At 64.6% G+C, this 15,748-nt stretch overlaps 2 protein-coding genes across 4 annotated transcripts; one reads left to right on the top strand and one right to left on the bottom strand.

Moving 5' to 3' along the window:
- The first annotated feature begins 607 nt into the window (after positions 1 to 607).
- SNPH (syntaphilin) lies at positions 608 to 10,848 on the top strand. Of its 3 annotated transcripts, none has more exons than XM_057416559.1 (6): positions 608 to 699; positions 818 to 876; positions 6,757 to 6,833; positions 7,589 to 7,690; positions 8,941 to 9,090; positions 9,624 to 10,848. In XM_057416559.1, exons 3-6 carry the CDS (start codon positions 6,790 to 6,792, stop codon positions 10,741 to 10,743), a joined length of 1,416 nt encoding a protein of 471 aa, XP_057272542.1. In that variant the 5' UTR covers positions 608 to 699; positions 818 to 876; positions 6,757 to 6,789; the 3' UTR covers positions 10,744 to 10,848. The 3 variants fall into 3 exon arrangements, with proteins under 3 accessions (XP_057272542.1, XP_057272541.1, XP_057272543.1); XM_057416558.1 differs by having other exon boundaries at positions 7,490 to 7,690; XM_057416560.1 differs by lacking the exon at positions 7,589 to 7,690.
- A 1,230-nt stretch (positions 10,849 to 12,078) lies between these two features.
- SDCBP2 (syndecan binding protein 2) lies at positions 12,079 to 14,299 on the bottom strand. The gene is made up of 8 exons (XM_057416579.1): positions 14,210 to 14,299; positions 14,010 to 14,085; positions 13,704 to 13,810; positions 13,414 to 13,575; positions 12,891 to 13,066; positions 12,651 to 12,822; positions 12,477 to 12,568; positions 12,079 to 12,386 (listed from the first exon to the last, which is right to left on the bottom strand). Exons 1-8 carry the CDS (start codon positions 14,261 to 14,263, stop codon positions 12,332 to 12,334), a joined length of 894 nt encoding a protein of 297 aa, XP_057272562.1. The 5' UTR covers positions 14,264 to 14,299; the 3' UTR covers positions 12,079 to 12,331.
- Between the last annotated feature and the right edge of the window lie 1,449 nt (positions 14,300 to 15,748).

Here is a 15,748-nt window from a genome sequence, read left to right as displayed (position 1 = left end):
AGTTTGACAGGCTGACCCTCGACAGCCCCAGGAGGAAACACGCGGTGACCACACCGTGCTCGGGACATCGGACGTGCCGCGGCAGCCGCTGCCAGCCGGGGGAAGCTCCGACTTGTGCTCGGTCCCGCTGGTTGTCGGTGGCAGCGGGAGCGGGGCCCTCGGCCGCCGGTAGGGAGCAGGGAGCCGGGATCATCGCTCCGGGATTTATGTGGCTGCGCGCAGTGCGTCACTGGGAGCACACGGATGTCCTGTCCTCCCAGTTGGGCCGGTTAGATGAAAACTGCGGCGCTGGGGGCACTCCAAGGGCCGGGGGGCCGCAGCGTGGGGCTCCCCCTTCCTCCTCCTCCCTTTCCTCCTCCTCCTCCGGGGTTACTCGGGGAGAGGAGCGGAGCGCCGGGACCCGCGGGGCTCCGCTGCGGGGAAGGGACCCCCAAAACCGGCTTTTCCTTAAAATTCAGGGTTGTGCATCCCGGCAAAGGGGTGTTGCCATAGAAACGGGGGGGGAGGGGGGGAAACCCGGCGGGGGGGGGCGGTGCCGGCGCCGCCGTCGCTTTAAGAGCGCAGAGGAGGGAGGCAAATTACGCAGCTGCAAGGCTCATCCCTCCCTCCATCCCTCCCTCCCCGCTTCCATCCCTCCCTCCCCGCTTCCATCCCTCCTTCCCTCCATCCATCCCGCCGCACCCATGGAGGCCGGCGCAGGTGATGGAGGTGGGGGGGGTACCGGGATGGCGGCGGGGGGGGGGGGGGGGGGGGGGGGGTCACCGGTCCGTGCCCCGCTCCGCCGCTCACCGCCAGCTCTTCTCTCCCTTCCCGGCAGGTCGCTGACCCCCCCCGCCGGCGCTGCCGCCCCGGACATCGGCAGCGGGGCCCGCGCAGGTGAGCGGGGAGCGGGGCGGGGGGGTCCCGCGGGACTCGGCCCCTGCTGGGTGCGGAGCGGGGAGGGGGACCCGGGGGGGGGGGGGGCACGGTCTGGGGGTGCTCGGGGCGGGTCGCGCATCGGGCCCGCAGCGCACCCGCATTGCATGCACGGGGCACGCCCACCGGCCCCGCAGTGCATGCACTGGCCCCCATGGCATGCACCGGGCCCGTATCACACTCGCCAGACCCACATCTCATGTACCTGCACCTGCACCATGCACACCGGTCCTGCATCACAGGCACAGGACCCATATTGCAGGCATTAGACCCTCACAGCAGGCACTGGACGTACAGGATGCTCACCAGACCTGCAGAGCACTCGCCAGACCCTCCCTGCATGCTCCAGACCCCCATCCCATGCGCCAGACCCTCCCTGCATGTGCCAGACTCGCATCACATGCCCCAGTCTATCAACCCCTGTAGGACCAGACCCTCCCTGCATGCACCAGACTTTCCCTGCATGCGCCAGACCTCCATCACAGGCATCAGACTCTTCCTGCATGTACCACATCTCCATCACATGCACCAGAGCCTCCCTGCATGTGCCAGACTCTCCCTGCATGCACCAGACCCACATCTGCTCATGCAGCATCCAGGCATCCCTCCCGGCACCATGGGGCGTTGCAGGAGCCGGAGCTGCTGTGCCATTGAGGTTTCATGATTTAATGGCTTAGTGCTCCATCTCGGAAGGGACCAGGGGAACACACGAGCTGCCTGATGCACCAGGAGCTCGTTTCTCTCCTCCCCGCAAGGTCAGTGCTGCTGCTCCTGGTTGTTGCACCCAAACCTGCCGCCGCGCACTCGTGGGGCTTATCCCACACCGGGGTCCCTCATTGTGTGACCCCATGTGTGCACTGGGGATGTGGGGCTGCAGAGGTACCTGTGGGGAGGGGTCAGGAGGGGCAATGCCTGTGCCTGAGACGGGAGGTTTGGTGGGGTGACAAAGTAGGCCCAGTGGTGCAGGGAGCCAGGGCTGAGCCACCGTGACCACCGTCATTCCCAGCTCAAGGTGGGTGCTGAGGAGGGAGGCTGCTTCTGCTGCACTGAGACCATGCAAGGGTGCGGAGGGGAGGAGTAACTGCTGTGCTGGGAGCTGAGTTTAGCTCCCATGTTTTTGCCGTCATATCCTGGAGGAGTGGGCTCTTCCTTCTCCTTTACCAGCCCTCAGCTCGGCTCTGCAGCAGAGCACCGGCACGGGGATGGGCTGTGTGGTGTGATCTCATGTGTACCCCCAACCTGGGGTGGGACCGTGGCATCCGCACCCCGGGCATCCTGCTCCTGCTCTGCTGGCAACTGCTGCAGCGCTTGCCATGGAGCTCTGTTCCCTTTGCCTGCAGGGACCAACCTGTTCCCTCTGCTCCAGGTGCTTATTTTTAGCTGCTGAGGGCCAGGAATCGCCACCTCCCACCCTGCGCCACGGCCAGGTCAGCTGGAAAAGCGATGAGCTGCAGAACCCGATCTGTTGGAATGGGCTCTGCTTTCCTGCAAGCTCTGGGTGTCAACTCAGCGCTCTGTAACAAACGAGGGGATAAAGGAGAGGCTCCTGCGGCCCGTTACGTGATGCAACAACTCTGAGCAGCATTGATCTTTCTGGGGCTGTTGCATAAACGTCCTGCGTGGTTTGTCCCTGCCCTGAGCACTCTGCCCTGGTGCGAACTGGAGCATCTCCCTCTGTCCAGGACCCGGGTGAAGCCCTGCTTTGGGATGAGCCCATCCCTGCTGGAGCAGGGAGCAGAGTGCCCGGCTCCTGGGGATTTCGCTGCTCCACTGGAAACTCCCAAGCAGGAGCAAAGCAGCTCCTGTCTCCCAAAATATCCCCTGTGGCAGGAGGAGGAGCCCAGACATCATCACTGTGCACCCGGCAGCGCTCGCCTCCTGCCTCGGATGGTGCCTGTGGTGCCGATGCCCTCCGTCACTGCACCCCGGCTGCTGGATCCTGCTCCTTCCCGCCCCCCAGCTGCATCCCAGCCCCATTCCAAGCACACACCGACCCCGGCACTGCTGGTTTTGCTCTGTCCCAAATGAGGTTGCTGCTCGGTTGCCGCGTTGGGCGCTTTGCTTATTTTTAGTGTGGAGGAAAAGCAATGGGAAGGGCAGGAAGGGCTTTTTGTTCCCTGGGAAAGCGAAGCTGTGGTTTCCCTCCCCCTGTTGCTCTCTGCTTTTAACCTTGTTAGTGCTGGAAGGCTGGATATATCCCACCCAGTGGGGGGGATCTGCAGGGAATGCGCCCTTCTTCTCCCGAGCTTTCTGCACCATTGGTGAAGCTGCTTTCAGACGCTTGGGCTCGGTGCCACCGCTGCAAAGTGTTCCTAGCACAGGATGTGTCATGTCATAGAATAGAATCATGGAATGGTTCGGGTTGGAAAGGACCTGAAGATCATCCAGTTCCAACCCCTGCCATGGCCAGGGACACCTCACACTAAACCATCTCACCCAAGGCTCTGTCCAGCCTGGCCTTGAACGCTGCCAGGGATGGAGCATTCACAACCTCCCTGGGCAACCCATTCCAGTGTCTCACCACCCTCACGGGAATGAATTTCCTCCTTAGATCCAATCCAAGGTAAAGGAGAGCAAGCAATCCAAGGAAGTGCAGTGGCTGCTGCTCTGGGTCAGGGCTGACAGAGGGTTCCGTGTGCTCCTCACTGTCCTCTGTGCTCCCCGTGGGTATGGGATGAGCCCTGAACCCTGCAGAGATTGAGCAAAACAAGATGCTTTGGAAGCTCCAGAGCCTGGAGTTGTGAAAGCCTTGAGGAACAAGCTGAGGACCCATCAGAGGTGATGGCGAGGGGGTCCCCTGGCCCTGTGTCCCATGCAGGGGCAATGCCTGCCTGTCCCTGTGTGACCGCAGCAGGCACAGAGTGCTCGGAGTGGTTACAACCAATGTCCCAGTGCAGGGCACGGGGACCTCCTCTCCTTGGGGCGAGAGGCTCTGGTGCTCGGTTGTGCTCCATCCCACCCCATTGTGGGTATCAGCTCTTCGTGCTGTAGCTCCATCTGTTTCCTTATCAAGGTCCATCGCTTTTATTTAGCGTGAATCCCCCAGGCTCATTCTGCACAGAATAAGCCCCATTTTGTGCTGCTGTTTTCAAAGGGGCCTCTCTGTGAGCCAGGAGATACACAGGGAATTTTGCTGCCCTTCCCTGTGAGGGTGCTGAGGCGCTGGCACAGGGTGCCCAGAGAAGCTGTGGCTTCCCCATCCCTGGCAGTGCTCAAGGGCAGGTTGGACACAGGGGCTTGGAGCAAGCTGCTCCAGTGGAAGGGGTCCCTGCCCGTGGCAGGGGTTGGAGCTGGAGGAGCTTTAAGGTCCCTTCCACCCCAAACTCCTCTGGGATCCTGGTGGATGGTTTTCAGATGTTAGTGACCTGCTCTTGGTTACCTCCCTGCTTCCTGCCCCTCGGGGCTGCTGTTGTCTTCCTTGCTGGAGAGCGGGCAGCGTGCTCAGGGATGCAGTTGTTCCTCTTGGAATGCTTTCTATTTCCTTTCCATTTGTTTTTCCTGATCCCTGATCAGTGAACAGCCCCCCCTGCCCATCACCAGGAAAGCAGAGCTCTTCCTCCCTTGATAAGATAACCTTGGATTTCCTCTTGCTCCCTTCGCCCTGCAGCTGCTCATCCCCGTATGTGCCGTAGTGGTCGTTTTAAGGGCAGAGAAGTGATTCCCTCTGTTGTTAGATGCCAGTTAACTGTGTCCCATGTGGAAGGTGCGTTTTCAGTCTGCCCCACTTGCCTGTCCTCAGCAGCCCCAGGCTTTTGGGGAGGCTGAAATGGCCCTTTCATTCTCGAGGAATAAAGACAGTGATGATTTATTTATTACCAGTGGTTAAATTCAAGCTGCCCTGGGGCAGCCTGGGCAGAGCCGGTACCCAGGGAGGTGATGCACAGCTCAGCATCGTTGCGAGAGGGGGACCCGGGCAGGGTGCAGGATGGTGCTGAGCCCTCCATGGGATCTTGGTACCCGCTGGCAGCAGCACGGGGCTGCTCGGGGCTTCCCACCCTAAATCTGGTGCCGCGCGAGGCATCGAGCGTGGGCTCGGGCGCGTCTGCAGCAGTGGGAGGAGGAGGAACTGAGCTCAGCAGGCGTGAGGCCGAATCCTGCTTCCCCACGGAGCTCTTCCCGGCTGCGGATGCTGATGCGGGCGCCTGGGGGGCAGTGTGGGAGCCCCCGGCGTGGTACCAGCCCCTGTGGTGGATGCACGGGTGCTCTTTGGGTGCTGGCGCTGACCTGGTGTTAATGGAGCAGAGGAGGGAAGGACCCCTTGGCGTGGGGGTGATTGCTGTGACCAGGGAAGGGCAGGAGGCAGCGGGGTACCACGGGGCTTGCGGCTGTGAGAGGAGTTAACCTCCATGGCCGTGAATGTCCTTAAAGCCCTCCTGGGAGCAGGAAAAGCAAGGCAGAGGCTGGCCCTGCTGTGCTGTGCTGCAGCCCTGCGTGGAGCTGCTGGAGGATGCTCCGGGGCCAGCTCAGCTCTGGATGCTGATTCACGCTGCTGCATTAACAGAGCCCGCAGCCGCCCAGCCGTGCACGCCACGGACCCGGCAGCAGTTGTCTGACAGGGCAGAGCTGTCACCCCCCGGCAAATCCATCCCAGAGAGGAGCAACAGGACCCCCACATCCTGGTGCTGGCACCCCCCCAGTGTGGGGCACTGGGTATGGCAGGGCTGGGCTTCTGTGCTCTGCATCGCTGGGCTCTTCGTGGTTTTGGGGTCAGGGAGTAGTGAATCCTGGGCAGAGGAGAGGCCTGGGCTGGCTCCTCTGGGCTTTGGGCATTAGGCAGGAGGTAGCTGGAGAAAACAGCCCTGGGCTGACAAATGCAAAAGGCTGCGTTGGGGACAGCTCTCTGTGCTCCTCTGCTCCTGTCCCTCTTGTCCTGCCCCTTGTGCTCCCCTGGAGCAGGGCCCAGCAGCACTTGGTGTTTCCCATTGCCCCTCAGTTATGAGCTGGCCGGTCCCACTGCCCGCATTGCTTTGGGCTGGAGCTGCCAGGATGTGGGATAAATACCAGCATTGTGAATGGGATGGGGATGGCAAGAGCTCAGTGGCATCCTGGCCATCCCTGTGAGCACAGCGGTGCCATGGGATGCTCAGCGGGATGGACGTGCTGAGGGGACGCTTTCTGTAGCTCCCCTCTGCTGCAGCATCCACATCCCACCCCATCCCATCCCATCCCATCCCAAGGTGCTGCCTCTTCAAGCAGCTCCAGCTGGTTGCTGCGAGCCTCTGGATGTGGCCTATTTATTTACAGCAAAGGGGCTCTGTGCTTCCCAAGGGATTATCTGCTGCTGCTGCCGCATCACGCCGGATCTGGGCTTCCTCACCCGGTTTCACTGGAGCACGCCTGATTCTGACTCACTTTAGAACAAGCAGGTCCCAGGCTGCTGCAGGGCCCCTGCCTGGGCCAGAGCTGGGGGTCACAGCCCCTCTCCCATCTCTGCTCCGAGAGGTGTCAGCCCTGAGGCACCCTGCATCCCGGATCTCCCTTTGCCTGCAGGGAAAGGGACCTGGGCCAATGGAAAGCTTATCCCGTGCCTGGAGACTGTGGGGAAAGGGGCTCAGACCATGGGTAGGGACCCGTTATGCTTCTGTTTGGCCCTATAAAGTGCTCAGCCTGTGCCCACAGCATCCCCTGCAGGATAGGACCTTGGGCATGCACTATCCCGGCACTACTGCGCCACGGGAGTCAGGCACAGCCCAGATGTGCAGGGGATGCATTCACATCTGTACAGGAGGCTTTGGGGACTAAGCTGGTGCCGTGGTGCAGGGGCCCACCTCTGCTTGGCCCCCGGCTCCCCAGGGCCATTCTTTGCCTTCAGCTCCTCTCTCTGTTGCCTTTCCCCCACAGCTCCCCGTGCCCAGGACCCGCGGTGCCGTGGCCATGTCCCTGCCGGGGAGCCGACGCTCGTCCACGGGATCCCGAAGGTGAATATGGCTCAGGCTCCGGGCGCAGGGAGGGGACGAGCCGATCCCCGCCTCACCACCAGCGGCCACGCTGCAGCACGAGCCCAGCCTGGCTTTGGCACTTCCCTGTGTGTGCACGCAGCCCCCCCGAGCGCTGCATCCCTCCCTGTGCATCCCTGCCGCAGCCGGGCAATGGCAGGCGGTGGCAGAGGGCCCCGGCAGCGGTGCAGGCACTGGGTGAGGCTGGGAGCGGGGTCAGCCCTTGGGCAGCCTCTCCTTGAGCTGCGCTGAGCAAGGACAAGAGGGGGGAAAAAGCTTTTATTCCTCTCCAAGCGTCTCCGTGACCTGGGCTGCTGCTGTTCAGGCACTGGGTGCCACCAGCAGCGCTGGCAGGGAGCAAAGGCAGCTCTGCCCACGTGTAGGTGCTGCCCTGCAGCAGCACTTGGGTGCCTTCAGCTCTGCCAGGCTCCCAGGGCCCTCCCGAGGGGCTCCTGCTGTGCTGGGGATGCTGCGCCAGCATCCAAGGGATCGATCCCACACTGGGAGCGGGGAAGCGGGTGGGCATCCCCCCCTCCCCTCAGCCCTGCCTCGTGCCCGTCGCCATGTCCGTGCCATTTTGATCCCTGCTGTTTGTTTTGTCCTCTTGTCTTGTGTGTTCTCGGTGTGGTGGTTGGCAGTCGCGGGGTTTATGGACGGAGTGGCTTTGCCTCCTTCTTTAAGTCTTCAGCGCCCTCAGCCACTCGGCCTGAGACACAGCCTCTTCTCCCTGCCTCCAGGCGCCCCTCGCCCCCCGGGAGGGACACCTACGGCACCTCCTCGCTGAGCAGCAGCAGCAATTCTGGCTCCTGCAAGGGCAGCGACAGCAGCCCCACCCCAAGGTAACCCCATCACCCGCGGCCCCCGGGCCGGGGCAGCAGCGCCCGTGCTACCGGTGCCGCTGGGACAGGAGCGCAGGGGCCGGTGGAGCGAGGCTGTGCCAGGGCGGCTGCGGGAGCCGGAGCCGCTGCTGTGTCCCCGTGACCCCCTCATCCTCCTCCAAACCCCTCTGCTGTCATTGTGGTGTCTGCTCCCTCCCTGTCCCCCCGCCTGGCAGCTCAGCACCCGTCCCTTGCTCCTGCCCTGGCTGTGGCTTGCGCGCTGCACGTGTCCCTCCTGCGCTCTGGGGAGCACCCTGGGGCCTTTAGGATCGAAGCCGCGATGGGCAAGAGCTTCGTTTCCATCCCGTCGTGCTCCCGGTGTGCTCCGGGCATGAACAGCCTGGCTCCGAGCTGTGGGATGGGCACTGGCTTGTCCCTGGGCTCTGCTGCTCCTGCCAAGAACCTCCCAGCTCTGAGACGGCATCAAATGTGGGGGGACGTGAGGGGCCTGAGGGTGACCTGGTGACCGGAGCCCACGTGCGCTGCAGCAGGGAGCAGTGGCCATCCTGCTGCCATGGGGTGCTGCAGGGCCAGGGTCCTGCCTGGCTGCTCCTAACGTGATGCTTATGTCTGTGGATGAAGGCTGCCGCCATGCGCAGGGCTTGGGCTGTCCTGCTCTGTGCACAGCGTCCCCACCACCCCGCTGCCATGCACAGGGGCTTTGGGCTACCCTGCAGCAGTGCAGGAGCATCCTGTGCCCAGCCCTCTGCATCTCCCCAGCCCAGTTGTGCAGCCCTCTCCTGGGCTTCAGGCCACAGGCATCACCTCATCCACCCTGGCAGTGGCAAGAGGAGGGTCCAGATGTGCTGCTGGCCCAACCTGGGCAGATGCAGGATGCCCTGACTTGCTGTCCACGGGCAGGACAGCAGCCAGCTCCAGACCTGCTCCATCCCAGCCCCACGACCCACCTTCCACCTCCACCCCTGCCAGGGCAGATCCCATCCATCAGCATCCACCATTCCTGGAAAGCTCATTTTGGGCACAGAGACCTCGGTGCTCGCCTGCTCCTGGCTCTCCTCATGCGCCCGCATGAAGCCTGCAGCTCGGCAGCCATGGGCAGCACCAGCGTGGTGGGAGACACCCACCCTGCCCCTCCTGCCCGCAGGGCTCCGTTGGGATGCTCCCAGCACCCCAAGAGCAGGCATCTCCCTTGGGACCCCCGCGTGAGCCCACGCCGGCACCGGCAGTGGGTGACTCGTGTGTCCCCGCAGGCGCTCGGCCAAGTACAACCTCTGCAGCGACAACCATGGGATAAAGCCGCCGACGCCGGAGCAGTACCTGACCCCGCTGCAGCAGAAGGAGGTGTGCATCCGGCACCTGAAAGCGCGCCTGAAGGACACGCAGGAGCGCCTGCAGGACAGGTGAGGACGGGAGCAGTGGACACGGGTGCCCTGGCACGGGTCCTGGCATTGCCGCCTCCACCAGCAGCTCCTGCATGGCACCGGGACGTTGATGCTTCTGGGCATTCCCAGTTCCCAGCACTGCAGCTTGGCCTTGGGCTCACCGTGGCGCTGCAGGGACGTGGGCGTCCCCATCCAACTGGGATTTGGGGGCCGCAGAGCGCTTAGCTCCCACCTGCAGTGGTTGCTCTGCCCCGTGCCCCTGGTTAAGTCTCTGCTGTATCTGAATGTCAGCATCAGAGGGTGGTTAATCCCCATCTGCTCCTCTCGGGCTTAGGCACGTCCTCGCTGGCGTGCCAGCTGCCATGCACCCACCCGGGGCACCTACCAGAGCATTGCTCCCAAGGGTCCCCGAGCCACTGGATCCATCCCTGGGTCCCAGTGCTGAGCGTTACTGGGTTGACGTGGTTCCAACTCAGTGCCGAGCTTGTGAGGCCAGGGCTGGCCCCGCAGCCCGCTCAGCACCACGGCCGTGCCCTCCCCATCTCCCACAGGGATGCCGAGATCGAGGACCTGAAGACGCAGCTCTCGCGGATGCAGGAGGACTGGATCGAGGAGGAATGCCACCGCGTGGAGGCCCAGCTGGCGCTGAAGGAGGCCCGCAAGGAGATCAAGCAGCTGAAGCAGGTCATCGACACGGTGAAGAACAACCTGCTGGAGAAGGACAAAGGGCTCCAGAAGTACTTCGTGGACATCAACATCCAGAACAAGAAGCTGGAGACGCTGCTGCACAGCATGGAGGTGGCGCAGAACGGGGCGCTGAAGGAGGAGGGGGCCGGCGAGTCGGCCGGGGGGTCCCCAGCGCGGTCCCTCACCCGCAGCTCCACGTACACCAAGCTGAGCGACCAGGGGGCCGGGGACCGCAACGTGGGGGGCTCACAAACCATCTCGGTGGACGAGGGGGCCGACAGCGGCTTCATGGGCATGGAGGATGCTCCGGGACACACGGACCCGCTGGAGATGGGGGCTGAGCCCGGCCCCCGCCTGCCCCCCAGCTCCACCTACGAGAAGCTGCTGCGGGGCAGCGCGGAGGCCGGGGTGCAGGCGAGCTGCATGCAGGAACGGGCCATCCAGACGGACTTCGTGCCCTGCCAGCCCGACCTGGACGCCATCCTGGAGAAGGTGATCAAGTCCCAAGCCTGCAGCTTGGGCAGCCCCACCTCGGCCTGGGTGTCCGAGATGGAAGACACGATGCCCGTCCCCGAGCTCTCCAACCCCACCACGGACCTGCTGGTGGCCGAGCCCGACGCCGCGGTGATGGGTGCCGGCGGCGAGGGGGGGCCCGTCCCCTGCCCCAACCCGGCCGTGCGCCAGCCCCCCAGCGCCTCGGTGGCCATCGCCTGCGCGGCGGAGGAGGAGCCCTCGGAGGTGCCCGGCTGCGAGGGGCCCCCGTCCAAGAGCTACTGGAGCCGCCACTTCATCGTGGATCTGCTGGCCGTGGTGGTGCCGGCCGTGCCCACGGTGGCCTGGCTGTGCCGCTCGCAGCGCCGGCAGGGCCAGCCCATCTACAACATCAGCTCCCTGCTGCGCGGCTGCTGCACCGTCGCCCTCCACTCCATCCGCAGGATGGGCTGTCGCCCCGTCGCCAGCCCCGGCGGCAGCGCCCAGCCCTGATCCAACCCCCCCCAGAACCCCCCGACCGCCCCCAAGGACCCGACCGCTGATTGTAAAGCCCCAGCGTGTCCCTGCTCCCTGCAGGGATGCGGCCCTGGGGGTGGGAAGGGGATGGGGGGGAGTCTGTGGGTGCATTGGGGTGCGCTGTCAACCCCCCCCCACCACCAGCCCGCATCCTTTGTCCTGGATGGGGGAAGGATGGTGCTGGGACAGAGGTGCCAAGTGGCTCTGCGGGATGTGGCGCCCACATCACCCTGCCCTATGGACCCTCTGCTGCTGGCTGGGGGAGGCTGCACCCATGGGTGGGCTCTCCCATCGCTGCACGTGCTTTTCGGTTGTCCTTGCCCTGCCCCAGGCTGGGCGATGGCAGCGAACCCGAGGGGTGTCTGGGGGGTGCGGTGGGACCCTCCGGGTGCATTTCCTGCTCCAGATGCAGGTCGCACCACGACAGCGAAGTCTGGCTGTGGGCAGGAGGCTGGGGGGGACCTGCCCGGACACAGAGACCAGCGCTGGAGGTGGTGGAGCCCATGGGGCACCTTCACCCGGGCCTGGTGTCCATCCTCCTCCCCTGGCCGGGACGGGGCTCCCCTATTGCATCCCTGACCCAGGGGGAGCCCGGCTCCCTCCCTCCCCCTGCTTTGCACTACATTCACTTTGGTTTGGGTACAGACTGGAGCCCAGGGGCTGGGCTCTGCCCTCCGTGGAGCTGGACCAGAGGGCTCCGGTGGTTTTGGCACTGGTGATCCCCGTGCTGGAGCTGGGGCTGCACTGAGGGATGCGGGCAGGGGCCGAGCGCCTTTGCCTGCTCCAGCCCCATCCCCGCTTTGCTGGTGGGCTCTGGAACAACAAAATGCCTTGTCTTTCCCTTTGGAGCGGCGGCGATTGCTCAGCGGGGGCCGGCGGGACGCGAGACTTGGGCTCCCCCCCATGAATGTCAGTGGGTTCTTCGTGACTTGAACTAACAGTGTTCCCCCCCCGCCCCAAACCCCACTCCACTGCCCATGGAGCAGCGATGCCCCGACAGCGGCGCTCCCACGGGACACAGGCCCCGTCCCGTGCTCCCTGTGCTCCCCATGGCCCCGCTGTGGCTCTGCCGCGGTGGGGATGCAGCTCCCGGTGCCGGGTGATGGATGGGGGAGCCGGGGGCGGGCGCTGGGGCATGGGCCTCTCGTGCAATGTGTTTGTGGCTGTGTGTTCGCGTCTGTCCGACTGCCCAAAGCTTTGCCAAGAAATAAATGTAATGATTATATTTGAAAGACAAATCTATATTATATATTTTTTAAATACAGAACTGACAAAGCTGTAACACCCCCCCCCCCGTTCTTGTTGCTCCCCCCCCCCCATCCTGTACTCGCTCTCTGTTGGTGGATGTAATAAACGTCGCTGGGTCTGTGTCTGCTTTGGCTGGAGCCAGCCTTTGGCGTCTGCCCCAGGACATGGGGATGTGCATTCCCCATCCCTGCCGATGTGAGGGAGGAGAGGACGGCACGGGCTGGAGGTGCCACCGGTGGCTGCAGGGATGAGGGACTCCTTTGGGGATGCTGTGGGGTACCTTCAGCAGCCCATGAGGCTTCCAGCAGCGAAGTCCTCACAGGTCAGGGATGGAGTGGTCCATGCTCGACTTCACCACCCCTGGTGAGAGCCTGGGCACAGGGAATGGGTACTTAGTAGGGAGAGGCACCCTTGGGCACCCCAGTGGGGTTGGGGCGGGCACCATGGCCCCATGGCCTCACCGTTTCACCATGTGCTCGTAGATCACAGTGGGGATGATGGTCAGCGTGACCACGTTCCCGGCCCCCGCCAGCACCTCCATGAGCTGCTTATCCTGCAGGAGAGAGCGGTGGCTCCATGGGGTGCCCCCATCCCATGGGATGCTCCTGACGGCACCGTGGCTGTGCAGCCCCTACCTTCATGCCGATGACATTCTGGCCGTTCACCTCGCAGATGTAGTGATGGGTCAGGAGCCCGTTGCGAGCAGCGGAGCTGTCCTTGGCCAGGGACACGATTTTCCCCTTCTTCACCACGATGCCGACGTGGCCGGTGCTGTCCTTGTGCACTGTGACCGTGCGCTGGAACGGCCTGCAGGGAGAACCGGGATCAGCACCGGGATCATCACCGGGATCAGCGCCTCCGGCACCAGCACTCACCGGTCCCGCACCACCATCACGATCTTCTCGGGGTTCGCCTTCTTCAGCGCCCGCTGCGCCTTGGCACTGCTCCAGCCCGCGCAGCTCCTGCCGTCCATCTGCAGGATCTGGTCCCCGAAGCGCAGCCCCACCAGCGCCGCTGGCGAGTTGGCCTTCACCAGCTGCACGAAGATGCCCTGGGGACAGGGGGGGAGTGATGGCACCACGCTGGCAGGTACCGTGCCATGGCCCACGCCGGGCTGGGCTGCACCGGGCTGGCACAGGGTGCCCAGAGAAGCTGTGGCTGCCCCATCCCTGGCAGTGTTCAAGGCCAGGTTGGACACAGGGGCTTGCTGTGGAAGGGGTCCCTGCCCGTGGCAGGGATTGGAGCTGGAGGAGCTTCAAGCTCCCTTCAACCCAACCCATTCTGTGATGCTGCGGTTCTATGCTGTGCCATTTACCAGCACACATTGCCACGCCATGGTGCACTGGGCCCTGTCACATCCACCGTGCCGGGATGCCCCATCCCGTGCCCAGCCCTCACCTGGTCGACGTTCTTGAGCTGCAGCCCTGTCTTGCCCCGCTCGTCCTTGCAGAGGTGAAGCTCCCGCACGCCCGGTTTGATCTCCGCTCGCCGCAGCCCCGCGCTGCTCCCGCTCAGGGGGGCCACCACCTGCCCCGGGGGGGGCCCGCTGGGGGTCAGGGCCTGCGATGGAGCCGGGGGTCAAGGGTGGGAGCAGCCCTCGGGGGATGCCGCATCCCAGCCGGGGCCGGATGAGCTGCAGCGGGGGGGGGGAGCGCTCAGCAGCGATGCTGCGGCACGGGGGCACCTACGGAGCCGCTGCCTTCCGGGAGCAGGTTCTTCTGGATCTCCTCGCTGCACAGGGCCAGCCCCATGTAGTTCTCCAGCTCGGCCAGGTTCGGGTACAGCACGGGCGGCGCTGCGGGGGCACGGGGGGGGGGCCTCAGGGAGGGTGGTTCCCACCCCACGGCCATTGCCTCCCTGCCTGGAACCCCCCCCAGCCTCCATCCCCTGCCCATGCAGTGGGATGTGAGGGGTCTCAGCTGAGCCCCCCCCCCCCATAGTAACCATTGTGTTCCCCCCCCCGGGCAGGGAGAGCCGGTCCCAACCCGCGTTACCGGGGTCTGAGCTGAGCTTTGGCTTCTCCGTGACCACGGTCGTGGGGGGGGTCCTCACCCCGGCTGCTGCCTGCGCCTGCAGAGAGATGGGGCTTGCTTGAGGCGCTGCCCTCCCACCCCACCCGGGGACCCTCCGAGAGGAGGGGGGCACCCATCGGGGCCAGCTCCCCCCCCCCCAACGCTGCTGCGCCAGCACTGACCTGCAGGAGCTGGTGGCCCTTCATGTCCTCGAGGGAGGGGTAAAGCGTGGCCATGGCTGCCGGGGCCGTGCCTGGGGATGGGGACGCAGGGATCAGGGATGGGGACGCAGGGATCAGGGGTGGGGACGCAGGGATCAGGGATGGGGACGCAGGGATCAGGGATGGGGATGCAGGGATCAGGGGTGGGAGCCTCTGCCCCGCCTGGCTCCGTGTGCCCGGTCCCGTGCGCCGGACACGGGCTCTCAGCCGCAGCCTCCGCAGTGACTCAGAGCCGGTTCACCGGGGCCACCGGATCCACCACTTCCTGGTGGCTGGGACACGGGCACCGGCACCATGGGCTCTGCTTGGCTGCCAGCGGGTCCTGCTCCCCACATCCCCCCGTCCAATGGGGCCATTCCAGCATCACCCAGACCCAGCAGTGGGGTACCCCATGGAAACAGCCCCCTGACCCCCCCATCAGTCCCCTCTGCCCCCCCACCCCGTGCACCTCACACCGTGCCCACGGCAAGGCGGTGCCTCAAAGCACAGCACCCAAACCCAGGGTGGGGGGGCTGAATCCTGACCCAGCTCTGAGCACTGCAGAGCCCAGCTGGCTCTGGGCACACACAGCACAGGGCCCACAGCAGCAGCCCCCCAAACCCCAGCCTGGCAGCCCCGGACTCACCTGCAGCAGCTCCTGGCTCCCTCTGCCACCCTGTGCCCAGCCCCGGGCACTTATAGCTGTGCCCAGCCCAGGGAGGGGCCCGGGCACTCAGCTGACTGGCACCCCAGGTAGGGCACAGGGGAGGAAGAGGAAGGTGAAGGCAACGCTGTGCAGGGATGGGAACAGGGATGGGGATGGTTTTCAGTGGGTTTGGGCATCCTGGGGGAGCAGGGATGGGGCTGTGGAACCCCATTCCCATTGCATCACCCATCCTGCCCACAGCAACACACGGCCCCATCAGAGCTCAGTGCCTCAGACCAAGGAACAAGGGTGATGTTGGGGTGTGAAGTGGGGTCCCAAGGGCGATGATACCAGGGGGTGAAAGGGGGGTCCCCACCATGAGCATCCCTGAGCAGGGGCTGGCTCCTTGCTCCTGGGCACATGGTGCTGACGCAGCTGTGATGTGGCACCGTGTCCCGCACCCTTCCATCCATCACGTGCTGGGTGTGACGGCCCCGTGGCAGTCCTGATGGAGCAACCGAGTGAGTGTGGAGCTCATGGGATGCACACGGGCATCCCGCTGCCATGGGACATCACCCATGGGATCCAGCCCTCGGCATCCCGCTGCCATGGGACATCACTGCATCACCTTGGGGTCCAGCCCTCGGCATCCCGCTGCCATGGGACATCACTGCATCACTTTCAGGTCCAGCCCTCGGCATCCTGCTGCCATGGGACATCACTGCATCACTTTCAGGTCCAGCCCTCGGCATCCTGCTGCCATGGGACATCACTGCATCACTTTCAGGTCCAGCCCTCGGCATCCCGCTGCCATGGGACATCACTGCATCACCTTGAGGTCCAGCCCTCAGCATCCCGCTGCCAGCACCAGGGAT

Source organism: Pezoporus wallicus, unplaced genomic scaffold (genome assembly GCF_028554395.1).
Source record: "Pezoporus wallicus isolate ANWC-B61680 ecotype Strahan unplaced genomic scaffold, APGP_CSIRO_Pwel_v1 contig_13399, whole genome shotgun sequence".
Lineage (NCBI taxonomy): Eukaryota > Metazoa > Chordata > Aves > Psittaciformes > Psittacidae > Pezoporus > Pezoporus wallicus.
Note: the sequence above shows the minus strand (reverse complement) of the source record. Positions and strands in the feature narration are given on the sequence as shown.